The sequence below is a fragment of the Schistocerca piceifrons genome, chromosome 10 (genome assembly GCF_021461385.2).
Source record: "Schistocerca piceifrons isolate TAMUIC-IGC-003096 chromosome 10, iqSchPice1.1, whole genome shotgun sequence".
In the NCBI taxonomy this organism is placed as follows: domain Eukaryota; kingdom Metazoa; phylum Arthropoda; class Insecta; order Orthoptera; family Acrididae; genus Schistocerca; species Schistocerca piceifrons.
This window is the reverse complement of record NC_060147.1, coordinates 6,713,050-6,740,886: the sequence shown is the minus strand read 5'-3', so window position 1 is coordinate 6,740,886 and position 27,837 is coordinate 6,713,050. Positions and strand designations below refer to the sequence as shown.

Here is a 27,837-nt window from a genome sequence, read left to right as displayed (position 1 = left end):
AAAAATCCAAACTGCTCTTCCCCGAGTTCCCATTCTTCTGTAAAGGATTTGTGTTAGTATTTTGCAACTGTGAGTTAATAAGCTGATAGTTCAGTAATGTAGTAAGTAATGAACATATATCTATGTCTGTCCTCACTGTATTGTTAATTAACGATTTTGACGATAATGTGTTGTCAGCAGAATGTTACCATCAGTGTTCAAACTTGACACTTTTACACAATTCAGTGCTTAGTGTATTAGACTTTTTTCTAATCTATTTACATTATTCGTGCGATACCTGCCCACACCCGTTTTCCACAGATAACTTTGCCACCGAGGGCAACAAATCGGGCACTCATCAGTATGTATGTCGGTTACCCGACAGACAAGAATTAACTGGTGAAATTGTAAACAATGTTTTTCAGAAAATCATTAAGTGGTTCTCAGCAAATGGGCTCTCATTAAACTTTGACAAAACACTGTATATACAGTTCCACACAATAAATGGAATGACCCCATTAATAAATATAGACTTCGATCAGAAATCAGTAGCTAAGGTAGAATATTCAAAATTTCTAGGTTTATGCATTGATGATGAGGGGTTAAACTGGAAACAACACATTGAGGATCTGCTGAAACGTTTGAGTTCAGCTACTTGTGCTATTAGGTTCATTGCAAATTTCGTGATATACATCTCAGTAAATTAGCTTTCTATGCCTACTCTCATTCTCTGCTTTCGTATGGCATCATATTCTGGGGTAACTCATCATTGAGTAAAAGAGTGTTCATTGCACAAAAGCATGTAATCAGTATAATTGCTGGAGCTCATCCAAAATCATCCTGCAGACACTTATTTAAAGAGCCAGAGATCTTCACTATAGCCTCAGAATAAATATATTCACTTACGAAATTTGTTATTAACAATCCGAACGAATTCAAAAGTAATAGCGGTGTACATGGCTACAACACTAGGAGAAAGGATGATCTTCACTACTGAAGGTTAAATCTAACTTTGGCTCAGAAGGTGGTAAATTATGCTGCCACAAAAGTCTTTGGTTACTTGCATAATAGCATCAAAAGTCTGACAGATAGCCATATAACATTTAAAAGGAAATTAAAAGAATTTCTTAATGGCAACTCCTTCTACTCATTAGATGAATTTTGGATATAGGAAGTGGGTAACTTCCCACCCACCATCATTACGAAGTGTCGTATTAATGATCTATGGAACAAGTACTAATCTAATCTAATCTAATCTGGCTCAATGAGGAAACTCCTCCGGTGCCACCGAATCACTCTACTGAGGTCATACAGTGTGGAGAGTGATGACTAAACTGTGAGGGAGACTGCAAACGCTCACCACTGAGAACATCAGAAAGGACACTTTACCTTTTCGCGAATTGAAAGCGGCGAAGAGGGTGCACATCTGGACCTGCTGGCGGCGCAGCGCATCTCTCGCCGCCGCCAGCTTCTCCGACAGCACCCGGACTTCCTCCTCCGCTTCCTCCAACGCGTCTTCGCCGGCCGCCTCGTGCGCCCGGTACGAGAAGCCGAGGTTGCGGACCGCAGCCTGAGAGGCGGCCCCGTCGCACGCCAGGCCCTCGTCGCTGTGGTCGCTCTGCAGCTCCACCATCTGGAGGGAACACGGCACACTTCTCTCGTCACCGGATCGAGCAGGTTACCGTGCGAGCTACGTATCCGATAAAATTGAATGGCCTACAAACCTATTGTCCGGCACAAAACTGTACTGCATCCAGACAACAGACGATGTTTGTGAATATAAAACAGGTGGCAAAGCTAGAACTGCAACAATCTAAACTAAATACTAGAATTTACAACTATAATTTTTATAAGAATACGGCATTTTTAACTGCTAACCTCTGTTTATACCGTGTGTGTGTGTGTGTGTGTGTGTGTGTGTGTGTGTGTGTGTGTGTGTGAGAGAGAGAAGGGGGGGATAGAACATTCTTTTTGGGGGTGGGGGTGGCTTTTGTACTAGCTGTTAGCGAGTGGCTCTATCTCCTCCCCCCCCGCCCCCCCTTTTCTCTCTCTCTCACACACACACACACACACACACACACACACACACACACACACGGTATAAACATCATAAACAGAGGTTAGCAATGAACATATGCTTTGTTAGGTTGGCAACAAATAGGTAAACATATCAAAGATGATGAAACACGTAATGGAGTCGCAATATTTACACTGTGAAAAGAAGTGTACGACAAAATAGTTGTATCGAGTGACACAAGAACGATAATACACCACAAAAAAGAGTGAGAAACAAGGTGAACAGTGTGAAATTTAAAATTTTCCCGGTGAACTGAATAATCAAAAAGATTTCGGGCTTGCAGCCGGTTGTCATTAGCTTCCATCCACGATATTTCGAGTGGACAACTGCCAGCCATCCTCAGGTGAGCCATCGAAGACTGACGAAGACGCCCTCCATTCCGTAATATATAGCGTGCAGTGAGTATTCCGCGCATGCATCAAAATCATATGGAGAGACGAACCACACCGCCCGCCAGCAGCGCCCGACCGAATGTTCTCGTGAATGGAGTTGAAGTGATCTAAAAACTCCATTAATTTTTCTTCTCCGTGGAGTTTTTAGATCACCTCAACTCCATTCATGAGAACATTCGGTTTACCATCAAATTAGAGAAGACTGGTTGCCTCCCTTTCTTGGATGTGCTAGTTAGACGGAGAGGTGATGGCTCTTAGGGGCATTCGGTTTATCGTAAGCCCACACATACTGATTTGTATTTAAATTCGTCCAGCTGCCATCACCCATCACAAACAATGAGTGTACTTAAAACACTTGTACACCGAGCTCATGTAGTGTCAGATGGAGATAGTTTGCCTGAAGAGCTTGCCCATCTGAAGAGGGTGTTCAAAGAGAATTGATATTCTACCCGGCAAATTAGCAAGGCACTTGCAATTAAGCCAAAGAAACAGGGAGTGGAGAAAGAAGAGAGCACATCTACTAAATCTTTAGCTTTTCTTCCCTTTGTTGCCAACATTTCCTTCAAAATTGCAAGAATCCTCCACGGTTTAGAAGTGAAAGTAATTTTCCGTCCACCACCGAAGATTTCCGACCTGCCGGGATCAGTGAAAGACGATCTGATACTGCGGAAGGCGGGACTTTATGAAATACCTCGTCAGTGTAGCATGTCATGTATAGGACAAACATTGGGAACAGTACAAGAACTTTGCACTGAACATCAGCGCTGTACGCGCCTTTTGCAACCTAGCAAGTCTGCAATTGCTCAGCACTGCATTTCCTCTGGACACTCAATGGAGTATGACAAGACAACAATTTTGGCCACAGCAACATCCTTTTGGGACTCCATCATAAAAGAATCAGTGGAAATTCGCACGACAGACAATCTTATCAACCGTGACAGTGGCTACCAGCTAGATAATGCGTGGAACCCCGTCATCTCTAAGATCTGCTCCAGACGGAGACGTCAGAGTACTCCGACGGCCGCGGCAATTGACAACGCCGAAGACAGCTGGCGGGCGGTGTTGTTCGTCTCTCCAAATGATTTTGACGCATGCGCGGAATACTCGCTGCACGCTATATATTACGGAACGGAGGGCGTCTTCGTCAGTCTTCGATGGCTCACCCGAGGATGGCTGGCAGTTGTCCAGTCGAAATATCGTGGATGGAAGCTAACGACGACCGGCTGCAAGCCCGAAATCTTTTTGATTATGTTGAACAGTATGTGGATGGCGAAAACACCAAGATGTGAAAACAGAACAGTGATAAAAGTGCTAGTGTGACCTCCAGAGCAGATGTGAGGAAATGCAGATCAGCAAATCTTAAGTAATTTACATTTTTTACAAAAAATCGCGAGGTGAACTGTTTGATAACCTGTAACTAACAAAACTGCTTCATTATAGATACCACTGATGATGCCTTACAACAGGAGAAGGCGAAACACGTATGGGATAAATAAAGTAAATAGCAACAGGAAAAGGCAGTTTGATTTGCAAAACAAGGACACAACAGCTTTATGACAACGTTCCCGATCAAATCAGTGAATGCCTGTGGGACTTTCGAATGAGACAAGCTGTACGTTAACGTACAGAGCCAAACTCCGCCAGCTGCCTTTAAAGCGTACTGCTGGCAGATTATGACTAGTGCTAATTTACTTGAACTGATTGGTATGGTAAGTACTTATAGATTCCCAAAAATCAGTCATAATCTAGTATTTTCAACAGTTCAGACCACAGAACAATTATTTCTACGGAAGAAAAGGTACAACGAAATACTCACTTGTTCGTACTGGCTCTGTAGATCAGCTTTCGCCTGCAAAATACTTTGGATCAATTTTGACGAAATTTCTTCAAGGCTTTCTTCTTTAGCACCTGTAAAAACAAACAAGGATCTTTAATTTCACCAGAAATACAGGCAACACAGTCACAGGAGACATCTGCGAGATTTTTTGTTCACTGCTACCACGGAAGGCATCACTTTCGGCCGGCTGTCTTCCGACACGTGAAACAGTTGCACAAATGCGAGACCTCATTAATTGTATTGTATAATATTGTGGATTAGATCACACAGATCAAATGAGGCTCTTCAACAGTACACCAATAAATTATTTTTATTTGTGAACATACAAAAAGTAGTGACGGAGAACATTTGTCCCGACTGCATTCTCCAAATTTACTACACTGCGGAGGCCCAGTTCTGTCGGTCGTCAGAATGCCGGAAGTGCTGCTACGACCGACCTCCAGAATCCATCTTTCTTAGCTCAAACTTAATTACTATCAAAATCCTGTCTAAAATTTTTGTGTGGCTACGTGGGTATTGTCTAATCACTCATTTTGAATAGGTGGCAGAAGAAGCCTCGCACGTACTGTGACGCTCGATATATTGTGGCAGTCTTAGACTGACATTCAGTCCGTGAGCTACTGAAAATAAGTCAAAATTGACATAGCTGTACAGAGTGAAACACTTCAATGAAAACGATGTACCCACTGCTGCTCTCTGGTAGTAATTAATTCACACACTGTGCTTCATAAATCCCATTGAGGGCAGCCTTTAGGGCTTTTAAACAAGTCAAGCTTTACATTAACATGACGAAGCAAACTCTGCCAGCTGCCTAAGAATACTAACAGGTTACAACTAGCACTAATTTACTCAAACCGATTATTATGAGAATTACTTCTACAATATTTTAAATATGTATCCCACAGGGTCAAACTTTTCAGTGCACTACTTTCCTGGAGAACTGAGCAAAACTAGGTGAGGTTGTATTATTTATAAGAAATGCCTTTAATAAATTAGTGTCAAAATTGTTAAATGGAACTAGATAATTGGGTTTATTTTGTTTAGCGGAGATGCTGAGTCGCGATAGGCACAACAAAAAGATTCACACAATTGTAGCTTTTGGCCATAAACGCCTTTGTCAGCAGTAGACACACACACACACACACACACACACACACACACACACACACACACACACACACACACATATCTGCAGTCTCAGAGAACTGAAACCACAGTGCGAACAGCAGCACCAGTACTTGATCGGAGTGGCGACTGGGTGGGCGTAAGGAGGGGGCTGGGGCAGGGAGGGGGAGGGATAGTATGGTGGGAGTGGCGGACAGTCAAGTGTTGCAATTTAGACGGAGGGTAGGAGAGAAGATGTGGAGGGGGCAGGGGGGTAAGTAGCGGAAAGGAGAGAAATAAAACGAAATTAAAAGACTGGGTGTGGCGATGAAATGACGGCTGTGTACTGCTGGAATGGGAACAGGGAGGGGGCTGGATGTGTGAGGACAGTGACTGACGAAGGTTGAGGACAGGAGGGTTATGGGAACGTAGGATGTATTGCAGGGAAAGTCCCCACCTGCACAATTCAGAAAAGCTGGTCTTGGTGGGATGTATTCATACGGCACAGGCTGTGAAGCAGTCACTGAGATGAGGGACATCACGTTTGGCAGCGTGTTCAGCAACAGGGTCGTCCACTCATTTTTCGGCCACACTTTGTCAGTGCCCGTTCGTACAGACAGACAGCTAGTCGGTTGTCGTGCCTACATAGAATGCAGCACAGAGGTTGCAACTATGCACAACGGAGGTTACAACTTAGCTTGTAGACCACATGACTGGTTTCACAGGTAGCCCTGTCTTTGATGGGATAGGTACTGTTAGTGACCGGACTGGAGTAGGTGGTGGTAGGAGGATGTATGGGACAGGTCTCGTATCTAGCAACTGAATTACATTCTCCGCCAGGGTTTCGATTACCTCTGTCGTGCCTTGAAATGAGAAATGTCCTGCCCACTATCCTTCCCACCCCTCCTACCGTGGTATTCCGCCGTCCACCGAACCTACACAATATACTCGTCCATCCCTACACAACCCACAATCCCTTACCTCGTGGCTCGTAGCCCTGTAGTAGACCTAGATGCAAGACCTGTCCCATACATCCTCCTACCACCACCTACTCCAGTCCGGTCACTAACATTACCTATCCCATCAAAGACAGGGCTACCTGTGAAACCAGTCATGTGATTTACAAGCTAAGCTGCAAACGCTATGGTGCATTCTATGTAGGCACGACAACCGACAAGCTGTATGTCCGCACGAACAAACTGTGGCCGAGAAACGAGTGGACCACCCTGTAGCTGAACACGCTGCCAAACGTGATATCCCTCATCTCAGTGACTGCTTCACAGCCTGTGCCATACGGATCTTTCCTACCAACACCAGCTTTTCTGAATTGCGCAGGTGGGAACTTTCCCTGCAATACGTCCTACGTTCCCGTAACCCTCCTGGTCTCAGCCTTCGTTAGTCGCTGTCCTCACTCATCCAGCCCCCTCCCTGTTCCCATTCCAGCACTACACAGCCGTCATTTCACCGCCGCACCCAGTCTTTTAATTTCGTTTTATTTCTCTCCTATCCGCTACTTACTCCCTCCCCCCTCTGCACCTTCTCTCCTGCCCTCCATCTAAACTGCAACACTTGACTGTCCGCCACTCCCACCATACTATCCCCCTCCTCGCCCAAGCCGCCTCCTTACCCCCAACCAGTCACCTCTTCCATCATGCACTGGTGCTGCTGCTCGCACTGTGGTTTCAATTCTCTGAGACTGCAGACAGGTCTGCTAGTTGGTGTTTGCACGAGTGTGTTTGTGCGTGTGTGGATGTATGTCTACTGCTGACAAAGGCCTTTATGGCCGAAAGCTAAAATTGTTTGGATCTTTTTGTTGCGCCTATCGCGACTCGGCATCTCCACTATATGGTGAGCAGCAACTTTCCTTCTCTGGTATTGTTACATTCCATCCTGGATTTTCCATTGTTTGGTTTATTTCGTTTGTTGGAGTCACCAAGGTAGAACAGAGGAAACCAGTGTGGTACACTTCCTCTGTTACGGTTCTCATTAGTGCCACCTCAAAGCCAGCCCACAGAACAAGGTGCCGCTCAAACTGTCTGTGTTGCTCATAATTACTGTACATTAGTCAAGGAACAGGAAATGTAGTAATTGGTTGGAATGTTTTGAGGTACTGAAATAAATTAGTCTATTTCCTTCTGCCAAACTGTAAAGTTAAAATCAATAGATTTTATTATGTCAAAAAGTTTATGTTCATTGTGTGTGATTAGTTGTAAAGAATGTAACAAAATAACTGGATAGATAAAAAATCTAGTCGCCAAGCGGTGGCATAACACACATGTAAAAGACGGTTGTAATTGGCAAGCTTCTGGAGCCAGTGTCTCCTCCTTCAGGCAGAAGCATTGAAGGGGAAGGAACAGGGGTGCAGGAAAAGGACTGGAGAGTCCCCTCAACCCTTCTGCCTGAAAAGGAGCCACTGGCTTCAAAAGTTTTGTCAGGGCTGGCTCTCCCAAGGCTATCAGTAGTTCTAATGGAATCTCGTCTACTCCCGGGGCCTTGTTTCGACTTAGATCTTTTGGTGCTCTGTCAAACTCTTCACGCAGTATCGTATCTCCCATTTCATCTTCATCTACATCCTCTTCCATTTCCGTAATATTGTCCTCAAGTACATCACCTTTGTATAGCCCATCTACATACTCCTTCCACCTTTCTGCTTTCCCTTCTTTGCTTAGAACTGGGTTGCCATCTGAGCTCTTGATATTCATACAAGTGGCTCTCTTCTCTCCAAAGGTCTCTTTAATTTTCCTGTAGGCAGTATCTATCTTACCCCTAGTGAGATAAGCCTCTACATCCTTACACTTGTCCTCTAGCCATCCCTGCTTAGCCATTTTGCACTTCCTGTCGATCTCATTTTTGAGACGATTGTATTCCTTTTTGCCTGCTTCATTTACAGCATTTTTATATTTTCTCCTTTCATCAATTAAATTCAATATTTCTTCTGTTACCCAAGGATTTCTACTAGCCCTCATCTTTTTACCTACTTGATCGTCTGCTGCCTTCACTATTTCATTCCTCAGAGCTACCCATTCTTCTTCTACTGTATTTCTTTCCCCCATTCCTGTCAATTGTTCCCTTATACTCTCCCTGAAACTCTGTACAACCTCTGGTTCCTTCAGTTTATCCAGGTACCATCTCCTTAAATTCCCACCTTTTTGCAGTTTCTTCAGTTTTAATCTACAGGTCATAACCAATAGATTATGGTCAGAGTCCACATCTGCCCCTGGAAATGTATTACAATTTAAAACCTCGTTACTTAATCTCCGTCTTACCATTATGTAATCTATCTGAAACCTTCCAGTATCTCCAGGCTTCTTCCATGTATACAACCTTCTTTCATGATTCTTGAACCAAGTGTTAGCTATGATTAAGTTATGCTCTGTGCAAAATTCTACCAGGCGTCTTCCTCTTTCATTCCTTACCCCCATTCCATATTCACCTACTACATTTCCTTCTCTTCCTTTTCCTACTATCGAATTCCAGTCACCCATGACTATTAAATTTTCGTCTCCCTTCTCTACCTGAATAATTTCTTTTATCTTATCATACATTTCATCAATCTCTTCATCATCTGCAGAGTCAGTTGGCATATAAACTTGTACTACTGTGGTAGGCATGGGCTTTGTGTCTATCATGGCCACAATAATGCGTTCACTATGCTGTTTGTAGTTGCTTACCCGCACTCCTATTTTTTTTATTCATTATTAAACCTACTCCTGCATTACCCCTATTTGATTTTGTGTTTATAACCCTGTAGTCACCTGACCAGAAGTCTTGTTCCTCCCGCCACTGAACTTCACTAATTCCACTATACCTAACTTTAACCTCTCCATTTCCCCTTTTTAAATTTTCTAACCTACCTGCCCGATTAAGGGATCTGACATTCCACACTCCGACCCGTAGAACGCCAGTTTTTTTCTCCTGATAACAACGTCCTCCTGAGTTGCCTCCACCTGGAGATCCGAATGGGGGACTATTTTACCTCCGGAATATTTTACCCAAGAGGACGCCATCATCATTTAACCATACAGTAAAGCTGCATGCCGTCGGGAAAAATCATGGCCGTAGTTTCCCCTTGCTTTCAGCCGTTCACAGTACCAGCACAGCAAGGCCGTTTTGGTTAGTGTTACAAGGCCAGATCAGTCAATCATCCAGACTGTTGCCCCTGCAACTACTGAAAAGGCTGCTGTCCCTCTTCAGGAGCGACATGTTTGTCTGGCCTCTCAACAGGTGACTAGGACTCACACTCTGAGGTTTACGTACAAACTTAATTATGTATACTGACACCTTATCTATCCTAGGAATTGAGAATCTTGACAATTTTTGCCTAGTATTCACATCAATACAGGCGAGATATCAGTCCCGGGAATTCCAAAGCTTCCAAAAATGTTTAAATTTTAAGTTTTAAGTTCAATAACAAAAGAAAAAACAAATACTATTTTCGTGTGATATAAGTACAAATTAACACCTCTTAGATTGTTTCCTTTATCTGTACTATGAAGATTTCACGATTCTATGTAAATGGGAAGTATCGTACAGGTTTCGATAAGCGACTTTGCGAGTATCAAAATATGTGACAAATGGCCGTATCTTTTGATTGCACTGACTTAACAGCTAACATCTGTTACACCGCCAAGCCACTATAGATACTAGCGTGTGACATAAATTTCAACTCGGTACCTCTACCTGTTCCTGTGTAAAATGGGTCTTAACAGACACACAACAAAGTGTTCCTGTAAGGGTTCATTTTTACCGACTGATGTACAGAACTCTAAAAAATTAATGCTTGTACAAAATTAATAAAATAGGTTAAAACTACTAACCGTCACTTCCACTTATTAACTACAGTGTATCAGAGATTTAGCAACCAACATCGAGAATTATCTTAACTTTGGTCTCGTGCAAATTTTCATTACAAATGGATTAATCGAATAATTAGCTGGGCTCTCAGTATTAAGTGTGACTGTTAGGTAACAGCAGGGAGAGACATTACTGGAGGATACTCTACACTGTCACATACTACTGTAGTTGAGATATTTGGTCCTGCTGAACTTTTTAAGAGGAAAAAATGCTGCAGCACCAATGAGGCCAAGGTCACCACTGACATGTTTTGTTGAGTTTTGCTATTTGGGAAGAAGAAAACTGACGGTAGGCAAAGCAGGGAGGATATGAAACGAAGACTGGAAATGGCAATAAAAGCTTTTTTCCAGGCATATGTCTCAAGTACAGCCTTGTGTAAAACTGAAACATGTGATAAACAGTTTAGACAAAAAAAGAATAGAAGCTTTTTAAATGTGGTGCTACAGAAGAATGCTGAAGATTAGATGGGTAGATCACATAACTAATGAGGAGGTACTGAATACGATTGGGGAGAAACGAAATTTGTGGCACAATCTGACTGGAAGAAGGGATTGGTTGGCAGGACACATTCTGAGACATCCGGGGATTGTCAGTGTAGTACTAGAGGGATGTGGACGAGGGGGGAAAGGGAGAGGGGGCAAAAATCATTAACTTCATAAAAATGATCATTAAATAACCATTTTTCAAAATACTGTGTAAGGTCATCTCTTCTTTTACATACCGAGGTCAGACAGTTATCTCCAGGAAAGTATAACCTGTATTTTTAGATCAGAGATGAGGCATACGCTTTCTTTTTAGAACAAAATTTCAATTATTTTAGGCAACGAGCACCTGAAATGACGACGACGATCGATTTGTGGGGCGCTCAAGTGCACGGTAACACCACCCGTACAAATTCCCAAACATTACTCAGTCCAATCTCGCCACTTTTACGAACGATTACGAAATGATGAGGACGACAACACAGGCATCCAGTCCCCACACAGAGAAAATTCCTATCCCAACCGGCAATCGAACTCGGGACCCCGTGATCCAGAGGCAGCAACCCCAGCCCCTCAACCACGAGCTGCGGACGTGAGCGCCAGAAGCCCGAAACTGCAGGAAGAGTAAAAATCTAGGGCCAAACCACACCGTGCTTTACCAATAATACAAGGGGTGTTCAATAAGGAATACAATTTTTTTTTCTCTGAAAGCAGGTCGGTTTTATTCAGGATTCCAACACACCTCGTTATTCCCCGATCTTTCGGCTACAAAACCCTATTTTTCATCATAATCTCCATTCGATGCAACAGCCTTATGCCACAATATTGGGAGGGCCCGTATGCTGACACGGTACCGCACTACTGGTCAACATCGAAGCAAACGTCTTGCCGCACCAATAATCTTCCCACCGTCCAGGGACTGCTCCCCACAGAATGCGTCCTACATCGGGCGATACAGGTGGCGAATATGCCGAAATTGTTTCATCATTTTCCTGAGGGTAGCACGAGAGACTTCAGAGCCGATCACTGCACCGTGAGGAAGGACATCAAACACCGTTACCCCTCGACAGTCCCACAAGACGGTCACTGTGACGTTAATAGCAGAGGGTGCGACTTCAAGTGAGGAACCCGTTCGTCACACGTGACGACGTTCGACAGACAATTGTAACGGTCGGCCTCGTAACGCACGAGCAATTCCACACAGACGGTCTTTTGTCACTCTTTAGGGTTCTGTTAGGTGGCGTGGAACTCACCGGGCAGCCACCTTCGAGTACCCCAACTGGTGGACAAGTGAGTCGGCACTACCGACAGAAATATCCAGTCGAGCAGCGAGGTCTGCGGATCTCGTCGAAGGAGAGCGTCCGCACGTACCGTCACTGCAGTAGTCACAGCCTTGTGGAGCTGGCCAGTACGCAGGAGATCAGGCAGGTTTGCGCAACCTCACTGCTACGACGACAGGTGCCCTACCCGACAACTTTGCACTTTTATTCACTGTCAGGTCTCCGTGGACATTCTGCGATGCTCCGGTTTCCCACTGAAAGAGAGTCAGTGACAGTTCTCTGCTCAGAACGCACCTCCATTACAGACAGTATTTCGAATGCTACGTATAGTGCCACAACCTATTGAAACTTCGTGAAACTGTAAAGACCGAAGCGAGAATATTGCACAATGTTCCACAACAAATTCAAATTTTTTTCCAGCAAAATTGGCCAGGGAAAAACAATGAATGGTGCAATTCATTTCCATAATACTAGAAGTCAAACTTATTTCCGTGCAACCAATGCATTTTATATTCTGGTTCAAAAGACTGTAACAGACATCAGACAGGGAAATTAAAATCTCAAGCATCCAAAACCAAAGTAGAAAATACCTCGAAACTTCCTGGCAGATTAAAACTGTGTGCCGGACCGAAACTCGAACTCGAGACCTTTGCCTTTCGTGGGCAAGTGCTCTACCGACTGAGCTACCCGAGCACGACTCACGCCCCATCTTCATCTTCACAGCTTTACTTCTTCTAGTACCTCGTCTCCTACCTTCCAAACTTTATAGAAGCTCTCCTGCGAACCTTACCGAACTAGCTCTACTGGAAGAAAGGATACTGCGGAGACACGTCTTAGCCAGAGCCTGGGGGATGTTTCTAGAATGAAATGTTCACTCTACAACGGAGTGTGAGCAGATATGAAACTTCCTGGCAGATTAAAACTGTGTGCCGGACCGAGACTTGAACTCGGGACCTTCGTCTTTCGCAGGCACGTGCTCTGTGGCGTGAGGACGGGGTGTGAGTCGTGCTCGCGTAGCTCAGTCGGTAGAGCACTTGCCCGTGAAAGGCAAAGGTCCCGAGTTCGAGTCTCAGTCCGGCACACAGTTTTAATCTGCCAGGAAGTTTCATATCAGTGCACACTCCGCTGTAGAGTGAAAATTTCATTTTAGAAAATACCTCATTAACCACTACTCCGACAACTATCAGAATGACTAGACTGTGAGATTTAAACTCCACTCCACTTTAATATACATACCGTGTAGATGTTGACCTAGCCCGTATACAGACTGCCGATAGTGGCCTGTGTAAAGTGGCAGAAATCTTTTATAATATTAGATAAAGAGCTCAGTAGTGGACAAGCAGTTTCTTTCCTCCTAAAATCTCCAAGATTTCTCACAGTTTACAGAAGCTCGAAATTCAGTGCAGACTCGAATTCGACATGGTTTTAATAGTTTCCATAGGGAAACTCGTCTCAAAATCTGGCAGAAAATCCAGAGAGATTCTGGTCGTATGTAAAGTAGGCGAGTGGCAACATATAATCGATACCTTCACCGTGCAATAGCAATGGTAATATTACTGACAATTGCCACTAAAGTGATGTTACTCAGCACGGTTTTCTCAAATTTCTTCAAAAAAGAAGATGCAGTAAGTATTCCAGAATTCAAATCAAGAACAGCAACTAGTCTGATTAATTTACAAGCAGTCCGCCCGGCCCTATCTCTGCCTCGACCATTAAAGCACTCCGAACTGCCGTGACGGACACACTGTTCTGAAGCGCAGTGGTTAAAGCAGGCCCATTTGGGTTTCTGGTAGCCCAGCAAGCTTCACGGGACTTGTTTAGCCTGCTGCAACTGCCAACTGGTTGCGCTATCAATTGAACGTGATTAGCCAGTTACAGCTTTACGCACGTACTTTCACTACAGCTCATTTATCATAACTGTAATAGCCAAATGAGCGAACCGATCTTAAAGGAGATTGAGGGGAAATTAAGAATTGGGGAATATATACCGGTTGAAAAACAGAGTCCAAGTCCACGAGAGGAACAATTTTTGTGTGTTTATGAGGAAGTTTCATATAAATAGGTACGTGTCACACAATGCAAACTGTCTAAAAAGTTACTAAACACTAATTCCCGAACCTCGGGTGTATTACATCGTGTTTGATGAGCAGTTTCCTCACTCCCTAAATATTTTGAAAGAGGACAGAGACTTTTAGTGGCCGACACAGTGATGTGGACCGGGCAAATTCTAGGTGGACAAAACCATTTATAAATGAGTATTTGCCTAGGAATTTGTTCAAAGTAGTTTTAAATGGCCAGTATCTGGTCATCTATAAAGAAAAACTTTCTGAAGTTTTTACTGCTAGAAGGCATAGCTTACAGTTAAAATAAGGGTTGGGCAATACTCCCGATATTAATAATTTCTAAATGTTTACATTTAAATCTTTGTATATCATTCTATGCCTTTATTATTAAGCATGGAAAGAAAGACGAGAGAACTGTATAATTTTTTTACTACCACTTCAACTTGCTGTACCAAGAAAAGGTGCGCGTTGCTGACAGCTGCGCGCACGCGCGCGCGCCCACACACACACACACACACACACACACACACACACACACACACACACACACACACACACACACAGTAGTCCCCCAGAATTTTACGAAAGTCTGGAGACACTCATGTTCCAGCCGTTTCGAACACGCGTTTTTTTAAAGCAGGGCGTGTGGTGTCACAAGGCTTAGGCCTGTCCCACCCCTCATTAAATTGACCAAGACTTATATGAAAAATTGTAAGAACAGTTATTACTATTGTGTTCTTTAAGTTTGTTTTTGGGTTTTCAGAAATACTGTGGGAAGAAAGTTTATTTATGTTGCAGATAACGTGGAAGACGTTGCCCGATGATCATCACGAAAGTTCGACGTAGCAGCAAGTGGGCGAGGAATAAAACGAATGCTGCGAAGTACTACAAGCCACGGAAGAGCCCAGGCCGCGAGGTCGTCGAGCTTCCTAGGTCGTTGTTGGATAGATCTTCTGCTTTCTCTTTGTAAACAGATCGATTGAGTCTTGAAAGGTTCGTGTAAAAAGTATAGGCGGGTGACACATTAGGTGGGACCCGATGCCTGTAATACTTCCGCAGTTATTAAAAAGTTGTTAAACAGCAAAATCAATAGTTCATCATTTATATAGATAAAAAGTAGTAAAGATATAGGAAAGGAAGAGTTGCGGCGTCAGAACGAAAAGTGATACATCGTTCAGCAACGAAGGAGGACGTAAACAGCGGGCGTTATGTGGTGAAAACAAATCAACTGATAAAATAGTAAGCCTGTAATTAGCCATAAAGCCACGTAACACTGCAGGCGCAAGGATGAGCACAGGATACTGCACCCATTTATTGTTTGTGCAGGCGAAACTGGAAGGGAGATAATTCGTCGGCGCTGGCAAGTGTTCAGTGTGACCTGCCAAGAATAAGCAAATACGGCCCGGAAGCACCGTGGCCGGCTGCAAAGAGTAATGTAGCATTGTATTGTTAAAAAACAAATGGAGAGACTCTAAATAGTGACTGTTTATTTGACGTTGAACTGCTGTCGAGAGTACGTGGACTGGACGTGGATAGTCAGCCACGATAAAAGCTTATGTATTAATTGTGTTGAAAAATGGTTTTTTTTTTTTTTTTTTTTTTTTGTACAAAGTGGAAATAAATATGTCCTGGTGCACTGAATGATATTCCAAGAGTAGCGTATTTTTTAAATAAGGGGAGAGAGAGAGAGAGTGAAAATTTCCCCTTCCTAGCAGTGAAATCTTCGGAGAAGCATCCGGTGCTAGCGGAAGAAATCGGCGCTGCAAGAAATCAGAACTAGCATTCTTCAACAAGTAAGTCCAAGAAAACACTTAAGCTGTATAGAGAGAGCTTAACATTACACCGGGCCACCGCCACACACACACACACGCACACACACACACACACACACACACACACAAACCATGCTGAATAGCTGTGTAGTGATAAGCCAGTGTGTAAAAACACTGTCCATGGGGCAGTGCTTTGTCATTTAACACACTTCATAATGCTAAACGGTTTTCAGTGGGGGGGAAAACCAGCTTTTTTTTGTCAGAAACAGTGACATTTGAGTCAGACTATAGTTTTCTGTTCTGCTCCTTTCTTTATTTACTTTCATATAACTGCACAGCTCTGAACATAAAATGAAAACAATAACATAAAAAAGATTTAGTGACAAAGAATCGATGCCAGGGACACTGAAATCATTTGATTTCAATACTAGTCAATTTCTAGAGACTTGGCGATTCTTGGAATTGGAATCAACAAATGGCACATCCCTAATTAAAAACATTATGGATAAAAAAATTTTACTCTACTTCCAATTATTCTAAATAAATATTAGTACTATTGCTGTAACTGCAAATAGCAGATGAAATTTTGAGTGACTGTCTGATAATTTTAGGTAATTCATGCAATTCTGCAGGTTATTTGGTTAACTGGGAGTGGCATCACTGGTCTGACCATCCGAAAGCCATTTAGGTCTGTGTGTTGAGTTAGAAGCAACATAACCTTGTCTTTAAATAACGCAAAGTTTTATAAACAATAGGCTATTGAACAATTGCAAGATGGTTAAGAAAAGGGACCTGTTTTGAATTTTTAAATTTAAAAGGAAAAGAAGTTTCTTGTAAATATTGTTTTAAGCAATACAAATAGTCACATTCCGTCAAAATGGAAAAGCTTATCAAAAAGTGTTTCAAGTGCCCTTAGGAGTTGAAAAAACTGCTTACAAAGGTATACTGATTAAGAAATATATTCAAAGGAAAAGCCCTCATAAATCCTTGTCGGTTGAAGTGGAAGATTTCAACAAGTCAGGACCAGACCAAGCTCAGCAGGATCATTCACAGCAAGGTCGTCTAGTCAGCTACTTCCACAAACCATTTCTTCTTCAATTCCATACAGAATCTCTTCCTATGTTGACCTCATGAATACTAAAAGCAAATATTTAAAACACACAAACCTTAGGTAGCTAGGGTAGGGGCTTTAAAAAAATGAGGTCGCTTTGGCCTCATCTGGCCTACTGTTATATATCCAAAGGCTTTTCTTAGTTTAAAATCAACAAAACATGAAGCTTATTTTGCATATACAGAGGGGCCCAAAAAAATGTACCCACTGTTTAAAAGTCCATAACTTGCAAACTAATTGATGGAGTTGTCTCATTTTTGGTGAAATTGAAGTCCAACTTAAAGCTATCACTGTAGGTGTTCGAAATGGTCAACACTAGCATCCACACACAAACGATGCCGCCAAACTGCAGCACGAACTACTAACTGCAACGTGTTCAGTTGGATATTTGCACACGAGTGTACGATGGATTCTCGAAGTTCATCCAATGTGCGTGGCTTTTGTCGATAAACGACGTCCTTTAGTGTTCCCCACAGGTAAAAGTCCAGAGGAGTTAAGTTTGGGGAACGTGGTGGATACTCCACAGCACCTCTACGGCCTATACATCTTCCTGGTAGATTGGTAGTAGGCTGGAGCACCATCTTGTTGAAAGTAAGCTCTTCCGTCTCCATACAAGTCTCGGATGGCAGGTAAAATGGATGTCTGAAGCTTCTGAAGGTACACCTCACCGGTAACTGTGCCGTCAAAGAAGAATGGCCCAATCAAGCGCCGGTAAGACAACCCACACCACACATTTACTCTTGGAAAATTCACGGGTTTGTCTAGATGGACGCTCGAATTTTCGGTGGCCCAGTAGATGCAATTGTGGCGATTTACTGTACTATTGAGTTTGAACTGTGCCTCACCAGACCATACAATCATCTCCGCAAACTCTTTATCGTTGCACACCACGTTAGTAAACCACTCGCAGTACTCCATTCTACAATCTGGGTCATCCTCGTTCATTGCGTGTAGCAATCGTGCGATGTAGCACTTCCACTTTGCTGTCTTCAAAATTCACCGAACACTTGAGCGACTCAATCTAGTTTCACGGGCACACTGTCTCACAGACTTCTGTGGTGAGCGAGTGAATTGTTGTAACACACGACGGGAGTTAGCTGGAATTGTTATTGTTACAGGTCGTCCAGATTGTTGTTTGTGTACATCTTTAACACAGCCTTCGGCTTCAAATTTGTCTCGAATGCGACGAATTGTTAAACGTGTCAGTGGCTCTGTTTGAGACTCATTTCGCCGTTGCCGTTGAACCTCATTAATGTTTTCGTACTTAAAATAGCACTTCAAAACTGACTTCCTTTCATCGAATGCAAGCCTTGCGCCAGCCATGTTTACTCGAGTAACTAGGTGCAACTAAGAACAAAACACTGACTATCTTGTGACTGTCATCTGACAAAACAAAACAACGCAATACAACGCTTGTGTGGCTATTGCCGGAACTACAAGCTATTACACTACCAAAGATGAGACAACTCTGTCAATTAGTTTGCCAGTTATGGACTTTTAAACAGTGGATACATTTTTTGGACCTCTCTGTATAATAATTTTCAATTAATATTGCAAGCTAACCATCATGTATTTTTTATCTGAGATCCTCACAAATAAAGTTGACCCTGAGGTATTTTTACCTTCATTTTCAGACCGCTGTAATTTTATAATATAGTTCTTTTTTGGGATGGTGAAAAGGCAAGATTTTTAGCAACTTGTATTATTTTTAACTGTGTGCTTTTTTGTTTTAGCTTGACACATTTGTTTAGTGTTATAGATGCGGAGTCAAGACCTCACCAAATCCGTATTCATCTGTGGATATCCCTTGTCCGTGGCAGAACATACACTCTGGATAGATTTTTTTTTTTTTTCCTTCCTCAAAAGAATCAGACCTAGCATCTAGTTACTTCCAAGAAGACATCTACTATCCTCTACCTACTTAGATGCACAGTACACCCAACTGATCCCTTCTTCTAGTCAAGTTGTGCCACAAACTCCATTTCTCCCCAATTCTATTCAATACCTCCTCATTAGTTACGTGATCTACCCATCTAATCTTCAGCATTCTTCTGTAGCACCACATTTCTAAAGCTTCTATTCTCTTCTTGTCCAAACTATTTATCGTCCATGCTACACTCCATACAAATACTTTCAGAAATGATTTCCTGACACTTAAATCTATACTCGATGTTAACAAATTTCTCTTCTTCAGAAACGCTTTCCTTGCCATTGCCAGTCTACATTTTATATCCTCTCTACTTTGACCATCATCAGTTATTTTGCTCCCCAAATAGCAAAACTCCTTTACTACTTTAAGTGTCTCATTTCCTAATCTAATTCCCTCAGCATCACCCGACTTAATTCCACTACATTCCATTATCCTCTTTTTGCTTTTGTTGATGTTCATCTTACATCCTCCTTTCAAGACACTGTCCATTCCGTTCAACTGCTCTTCCAAGTCCTTTGCTGTCTCTGACAGAATTACAATGTCATCGGCGAACCTCAGAGTTTTTATTTCTTCTCCATGGATTTTAGTACCTACTCCGAATTTTTCATTTGTTTCTTTTACTGCTTGCTCAATATACAGATTGAACAACATCGGGGAGAGACTACGACCCTGTCTCACTCCCTTCCCAACCACTGCTTCCCTTTCCTGCCCCCTCGACTCTTATAACCGCAATCTGGTTTCTGTACAAATTGTAAATAGCCTTTCGCTCCCTGTATTTTACACCTGCCACCTACAGAATTTGAAAGAGAGCATTCCAGTCAACATTGTCAAAAGCTTTCTCAAAGTCTACAAATGCTAGAAATGTTGGTTTGCCTTTTCTTAATCTAGCTTCTAAAATAAGTCATAGGGTAAGGAGTTTAAGATATAAAGTAAAGTGTGTCTGTCATGGCAAAAAAGTGTGTACTAAAGACTTACTTATTAGTAATAAAGTTAGAAGTTCTGGATCACTAAGAGAAAGATGATTGTATTGTTGACATTTAGTGGACTTTGGGACTTAGTGAATCCACTGTGAAAACTCTTCACGACGATGTCGAATGAGTTCGAAAAACTGCTCAATCTTCTACTAACTTAAGTGCGCCTAGAGTGACCAAATCTCGCCCGAAGGCAATAGAAAGACTGTAAAAAACGCTAAGCCACTTGATTGAGCACCACGATCGACAGCACATGCGTGTCTCTGGAACTGCTACTGAAGTTACAGCCAGGAGTTTGTAGGCAGAGTTAACAAAATAAGAGGACGACCCATAACCTCTCTCGGCCAGCTAAGGTCGGTCCGATTGCTTCGAGCACCATTTTGGCTTTCGCAGCACTAAAATGATAGGAGAGGCAGCTGCAGCAGATGAACTTCGTGCAAAGAATTTTAAAAAGAGATTGAAAGAAATTTTGACACAAAAAGCCTATACTGTGAAGCAGGTTTTCAACCTCGATGAAACGAGCATATCTGGAAACAAATACCCAGTTGCACTTTCATTTCTATGTAAGAAAAATCAGCACCTGGGTTTAAGGCTGCGAAGGATTGACAGACCCTTCTTTTTGAAGGATACGTTACATGGGATTGCAAAATACACCTTAAAATCTACCATTCTCAAAATCCTAGGGAACTAAAGGGCATCTTGGGACGGAGTAAAAAATGTTCGACGACTTCGGCTATTTTTAGAGACTGAAGAACTATTTTGTTAATGAATTGAACAGAGACTCGAATGCCTACTGTGAAAAAGGAAAAACCCTTTCAAAATTGTCCTCTCGCTCGATAATGTCCCCGGCAACTTTCAGTCATCGATTGAAATCGAAACACTGAAGTCTGCTTCTGCCACTGTAAGTAACACCTCTCCTGCAACCCGTGGTCCCTGGGAGTTATTTCTAGGTTCACAGATTTACGCATAAAAATTTCTCCAATATCACAGAAGATCGCGATTCGAATTACGAACTTGCTGTCAAGATTTTCCGGCGAGAGTTTAATATTAAGATAGCGATTTATGTTATTAGAGATGTACGGACTGATGTCACTCCAAAATATGCGAATACTGTATGGAGGAAACTGTGGCCTCATGCTGAAGAAGACGAAGTGACCTCACTGTTGCAATGAGAGAAATTGCAAACATTGCACAGCAGATGAGATTTACTGATGTCAATTAAGAGAACGTCAGTGATCCCCCAAACTGGGGCCATTCAGCAAAGCTGACCAGGAGTGCAGAGCCGCAAGAAGTAAACAGAGGGACAGGGAAGAGCAACGGGAAGAGAGCAGGTCGTGTCCGATGCCGGCCCCATCTGTCAGCGCATTTAGATGTGGCGGAAGCAGCGAGCTGCTCTATCAGTAGGCCACCTCTTTTTAATGCTGCACAGCAGGATGTACACGTTTTTACTGAACACAATTGTCACGTAAAACATCTAGTGTGTCACAAAGTACTAGACCATATAAGGAAATTCAATTTAAGAGATCATTATGCAGTAAATTGTGGGGCAGAGCAAATATGTCGACGCAGAATGAAAGTCAGTAATCCTTGAACTGAAAGCCAGCTTTCGGAAGCAAAGTAATAAGTTTTGTCTGCAATATGGTGGCAATGGAAGAAATAAGACAGAACTGTTTGATTTCAACAATTACTGTGTCATTTTTGAGTGTTCGTGCTACTGATATTACTTGAAAATAATATTTCTTATTAATTGGAGGATTTTTTTTAATGGTTTTAGGACGCATTACGGCCATTAGTGCCTGGTCTGTGACTTGGGGAGGGAGGGAGGAAGCCTAATTGGAAATCGGCAGCAATGGGAGCGAAACTCAAAAAGTGGAGGAACTAAAAAACAGAATTAAAGCTTAGAAAATCACTATTGAACCAGAGGGGGGAGTGGTGGGGGGGGGGGGGGGGGGGGTGTTTTTCCCAAAAAGAGCTTCAAATGACCGACTTCATATCATTGACACTAATAAAACTCAAGGACGCGATCGGCTGAGTGCCTATCATCAGCTAAAATAGAAGATATATCATGCTACAGCTGTAGACGGGCGCGTAGCGGAGTAAAATAGGGGCACTCAAGTAAAAGGTGTCTCACCGTCCACAGTTGAGAGCAGTGGGGACAGAGTGGGGGAGGATCGCCACTTAAAAGAGTCTGTGGCTAAAAAGACAGTGCCCTATTCGGAGTCTAGTTAAAATTACCTCCTCCCGATGACGAGTTCGGGAGGAAGAGGTCCGAGCACAGGGAAGAGCTTTCACGTCCCGCAATTTATTATTGGGAAGTGTAGACCAATGTGCGTGCCATAAAAGAGCAACACGACGACGTAAGTCTCTCTGTAGTCGGCGAAGGGATCCGTGCAAACAGCAGGCTGAGGAAGAGAGACTGCAGCTTTGGCCGCTATATCGGCCGCCTCGTTTCCACAGATACCAACATGTCCTTGGATCTAGATGAATGCCACGGAGATGCCCCCTGAGTGGAGCAAGTGGAGGCAGACCTGAATCCGGTGGACCAGAGGGTGGACAGGGTAGAGAGCTTGGAGACTGAGGAGAGAGCTGAATGAATCCAAGCATATAACATACTATATCCGCTGATGGCGACGGATGTATTGGACAGCCTGGAGAACAGCGTAAAGTTCCGCAGTAAAAACCGAACACTGGTCAGGAAGCCGAAATCGATTAGGGGTGTCGCCAACAATACAGGCACTCCCAACACCAAATTATGTTTTTGAGCCATCAGTGTAAATAAATGTGGCATCCTTCATTTGTGCGCACAGACCAGCAAATGCCCGACAATCAATGAGAGAAGGGGCACCATCCTTGGGAGGCTGACGAAGGTCACAGAGCAGGCAGGTCCGGGGGCGGAGCCAAAGCGGAGCTGTACCCCAAGTTGTCAAGAAGGTTTTAGGAAAGCGGAAGGAAAGAGAATGTAGCAGTTGACGGAAGCGGACTCCCAGTGGTAGTAGAGAGGAAGGGCAGCCTGCATACCCTAAATCCAAGGAGGCGTCCAAAGAAAGGTCATGAGCCGGATAAGCAGGCACGGAAGACAGATAGTTAGCATAACGACTCAGAAGGACAGCTCATCGATTGGACAGCGGAGGGTCAGCAGTCTCAGCATAAAGGCTTTCCACAAGGTTGGTGTAAAAAGCTCCAGATGCTAAACGCAATCCACGGTGGTGGACAGAGTCGAGACACCCAAGAACAGACGGCCGAGCAGAGGAGTAAACTATGCTTCCATAGTCCAATTTTGGGTGCACTAAGGCCCGATAGAGGCGGAGAAGGACCACTCGGTCCGCTCCCCAGGAGGTACCATTCAGGACACGGAGGGTGTTGAGCGATCGCAGACAGTGAGCCGAAAGATAGGAAACGTGGGAGGACCAGCACAGTTTTCTGTCAAACATAAGACACAAGAATTTAGCGACGTCCGCGAACAGAAGGTTGATAGGGCCTAGATGTAGGGAAGGTGGAAGAAACTCTGTATGACACCAAAAATTGACACAAATGGTCTTGCTGGGAGAAAAGCGGAAGCCGGTTTCGATGCTCCAAGAGTGGAGGCGATCGAGACATTCTTGAAGATGTCGTTCAAGAAGGCTGGTCCGTTGAGAGCTGTAGTAGATCGCAAAATCATCCACAAAGAGGGAGCCCGAGACATCAGGAAGGAGACAATCCATAATTGGATTGATGGCAATGGCAAGCAGTACAACACTCAGTACGGAGCCCACCCACACTTTAAATGTGCGCTCTGCCATAAATTCACGAATAAAAATGGGCAGCCGACCTCGAAAGCCCCAAGAGAACAGTGCGGAGGATGCCTGTCCTCCAATAGGTATCGTATGCTCTCTCCAGATCAAAAAATATTGCTACCGTTTGGAGTTTCTTGAGAAAATTTTTCATGATATAAGTGGAGAGAGCAACAATATGGTCAACTGCAGAAGGACGCTTTCGGAATCCGCATTGGGCAGGTGTTAAAAAGCTTCGGGACTCCATCCACCAGGCTAAATGGCAGTTCACCGTACGCTCCAAAACCTTATACACATTACTCGTGAGAGAAATGGGGCGATAGCTAGAGGGGAGATGTTTATCCTTTCCAGGTTTCGGAACAGGGACGACGATAACTTTCTGCCACCTTCTGGCAAAAGTACTGTCGGTCCAAATTCGATTATAAAGGCGAAGGAGGTAACGCAGACTATGGTATGACAAATGCAGCAACATTTGGATGTGGATACCACCTGGTCCTGGGGTGGAAGAGCGAGAAGAAGAGAGAGCGTGTTGGAGTTCCCATATGGAGAAAACAGTATTATAGCTTTTGCTATTTTGAGAAGAGAAAGCAAGAGGTCGCACTTCCGCTGCACGTTTCTTTGGAGAAAGGCTGGCGGGTAATTTGAAGAACTTGAAATCTCAGCAAAGTGTTGATCCAATGAGTTAGAAAGTGTGACAGGGTCCACTAAGGTAACATGCGCTACAGTGAGCACAGAGATCGGGGAGAAACTAGGCGCGTCAGATAACCGTCAAATTTGACTCCAAACTTGTCAGGAGGGAGTGAAGGTGTTGAAAGAGCTAGTACAGAAGCCCCAGCTTGCATTCTCGCTATAGCGGATGACGCGGTGGGATCGCGCACGTAACTGCTTATAGTGGATACAGTTGGTCGAAGTAGGATGGTGGCGGAAAACGCGAAGAGCACGTCGCTGCTCACGTACTGAGTCACAGTACGCCTCGTTCCACCAAGGAACTTGGGGGCGCCAGGGCAAATCGGAGGTGCGAGGTATTAAACGTTCCACAGCTGTAAGTATAACTTCTGTAACACGAGTGACCTGATCGTCGACGGTAGGAAAGTGACGGTCATCGAATGTCGCTAGAGACGAAGAAAGTGTCCAATCGGCTCGGGCAAACTTCGAGCATCTCGGATGCGTAGATGGCAGTAGTGGCTGCAATTGAAGGACATATGGAAAATTGTCACTCAAGTGTGTATCAGCAACAGCAAACCATTCAAAGCGCCGAGCTAGCGGAACAGTACCGACCGAATGGTCCAAATGAGAGAAATTTGTCGTGGAGGCAGACAAAAATGTAGGTTCCCCAGTGTTGAGGCAAACAAGATCTGCTCGGTGGAAGACGTCAATCAATAGGAAGCCTCGCGGAGATCCCCAAAGCGGGTGGTGGGCATTGAAGTCCCCAACCAGCAAATAGGGGGGCAGGAGCTGACCAAGGAGATGAAGGAGATCAGCTCTCGCATTCGGTGTGGACGATGGAATGTATACAGTACAAAGAGAGAACGTGTATCCAGAAAGGGAAAGACGGACAGCAACGGCTTGGAAGGCACTGTTTAAGGGGATAGGTGATAATGGACAGTATCATGGAGAAGAATCATAAGTCCCCTGTGTGCTGGAGTGCCATTAACAGAGGGGACATCAGACTGGACTCACTGAAAATGAGGGAAAGGAAAACAAAGCAATTGTGGGGACACAGATTTGTTTCCTGAAGACAGAAGATGACCAGTGAGTAGGATCGTAAGAGGATCGACAATTCATCCTGATTGGCTCTAATGCCACGGATATTCCAATGGATAATTGACAAAGGGTGGACAGAAAAGGGAAGAATTGTACCGCGGTTGCTCTCAACTCAACAACTGCCAAGAGCGTGAAACGGCATTCAGCCGAAAGCAGAAGACCCTGATCCACAGGTCGATCGGGGGCAGCTCCTGCCACCAGCGATCGGCCGGTCGATCGGCCGCCAGCAGTGCGCCTCGGCGACACAGAAGACGGCCGAGGGCGATTTCCGCCAGGTGGTGCTGTAGATGGGACACGCCGTGGCGGAGAAGGAGAGGAACTGGGTTTCTTATTAGCCTTCTTGGAAACAGACATTGAGATGAGGGAGGAATCGACGGTTGTGAAGTCGGGGTACATAAAAAAATCTTCGCGAGTAGGCTCTTTTTTGTATGTCCAGGTGTCTGATTTTGGGGCTCGTGAGTTAGCAGAAGCCGATGAAGGGTGAGCCAGAGAGTGAGCAGGTGATAGTGGGGAAGTCAAACGAGCGATCTTTGCGCTGGCTGATCTGACGACCGTGGCACTAAAGGTGAGGTCGCAAGTCTGCGAGGCTACCTCCTTAGTAGGCCGAGGAGATGCAAGGACAGTGCTGTATTTACCTGCTGGAGGCACAGTGGGCTTTAGACTGGCGAATAACTTACGAGCACTCTGATTTCCTGAATAAGCCGTTCATCTTTGAAAATGGGGCAATCTCTATAGGAAGCAGCATGGTCACCCATACAGTTGATGCAACGAGGGGATGGAGGTGGACAAGCACCCTCGTGTGTATCCTTGCCACACGTAATGCATCTGGCCGGATTGGAACACAACTGGCTGGTACGATTAAACTGCTGACACCGATAGCAACATATAGGGTTGGGGATGTAAGGGCGAACTGAAATTCTCTCGTAGCCCACTTTAATGTTCGATGGAAGTAGAAATCTGTCAAATGTCAAGAAAATAGTACGGGTTGGAACACAGTCCTTGTCAACCCTTTTCGTGACTATGTACAGCCATTACGCCCTGGTCAGACAGGTAGTTTCGAATTTCCTCGTCGGACAATCCGTCACAATCCGTCGAGTGAGCGTGTATAAACCACCCCGCGTGATGAATTTAAAGTGCGGTGCGCTTCCACCCGGACAGGGAGGGTGTGTAAAAGTGAAATTCGGAGCAATTTTTGTGCCTGGAGGGCACTGACTGTTTCTAACAACAAGGTGCCAGTTGATAATCGGGAACAAGACTTTACAGGTCCTGCAATTGCGTCGACACCTTTCTGAATAATGAAAGTGTTGACTGTGGAAAAGGGCTGACCTTCGGCTGACCGAGAAACAAAAAGGAACTGTGGCACTGATGGAAGAGACTCATTTAACTTTCGCTTGCGAGCAGAAATTGTAGACGTAGAGGAAACCATTGCAAAAGTATCCCCCACAATTACCGGCGTCTCCGATGGCGCTCTCCTTCCTCGTGGGGACCCTCTCTGAGGACACTACTGCCTTAGGTGATTGTTCACACCTCAGGTCACACCTCCCCGAGAAACGAACAGAGGGACGAATCAGCACGTTCGGAAGGTACCAGCTCGGGTAATCACCCTTCCCTGGGCTTGCCCATTACCAGGGGGTACGTACGTGTCCTACCTGTCTACCCGGGGTGGGGGAATTACGCGTTACCCCATCACCGGCTACACGTGGGAATGCGCGGGTCAGCCTTCAGACACGTACAGGGAGGAAAGAAAGAGAAAGGGAGGAACAAAGAAAAGGAAAGAAGAGAGGTTTCAAACGCTGCAGCAAGGAAAAGAGAAGGACAAAGGGAGGACAGAGACTTTCCAGTATAGAAAGCAAAGAAGAGAGACTGTCTTACAGTTACAAGCGTTCATCTCCAGACGTAGGCACGAAACATACTCCCACAGGGGGACAAGGGGAAGGGAAGAGGTGGTGGTGAGGGGGGCGGGGGAAGGAAGGAGGATAGGGGATGGCGAAGGATGTGGGAAAGGAAGGTATGCAGCCCAGAAAGGAAAGAGTGGCACTAGCTCAAGGTCCCGTGCTCGCCACGCACATATCCACAAAAGAGTTGTGGACCCCCTGGGGGGTGTTTGGAGGATGTCGATCATCCTGTGAGAAAAGCTACATTTCTAATCAGATAGCTGCACACCTGGAACCATTTGCTTAAGGTGCATTTATTAAAGAATACCTCGTAACAGCAGCAGGAGAGCTGCGCCCACAACTGCTTCCACAGCTATGGCCCGTGTCGCTTTCTCGAGCCACCGTAATGCGCCGAGCTGAAGAATCGGCAGAAGATTTCGAGGCTCAGCCGACACTGAATATTAAAGACAGTGTCGCTTTTTGTCTGTCTTTAGATGACTCTCTCGACTCGACAGACACAGCACAGCTGGTAATTTCCATCAGAACAATACACAAAATGCTGGAAGTTTGTGAGGAA

General features: G+C 44.3%; 1 protein-coding gene across 2 annotated transcripts in view; it reads right to left on the bottom strand.

The window, feature by feature from the left end:
- Window positions 1-27,837, bottom strand: part of LOC124718874 (protein spindle-F) — a 132,645-nt gene that overhangs the window by 69,169 nt on the left and 35,639 nt on the right. For both annotated transcript variants that reach the window (XM_047244511.1, XM_047244512.1), the window contains exons 4-5: window positions 4,265-4,356; window positions 1,369-1,612 (exon numbers count right to left, since the gene is read on the bottom strand). In XM_047244511.1, coding sequence (XP_047100467.1) covers window positions 1,369-1,612; window positions 4,265-4,356 — 336 coding nt within the window. The remainder of the gene's footprint in view (window positions 1-1,368; window positions 1,613-4,264; window positions 4,357-27,837) is intronic.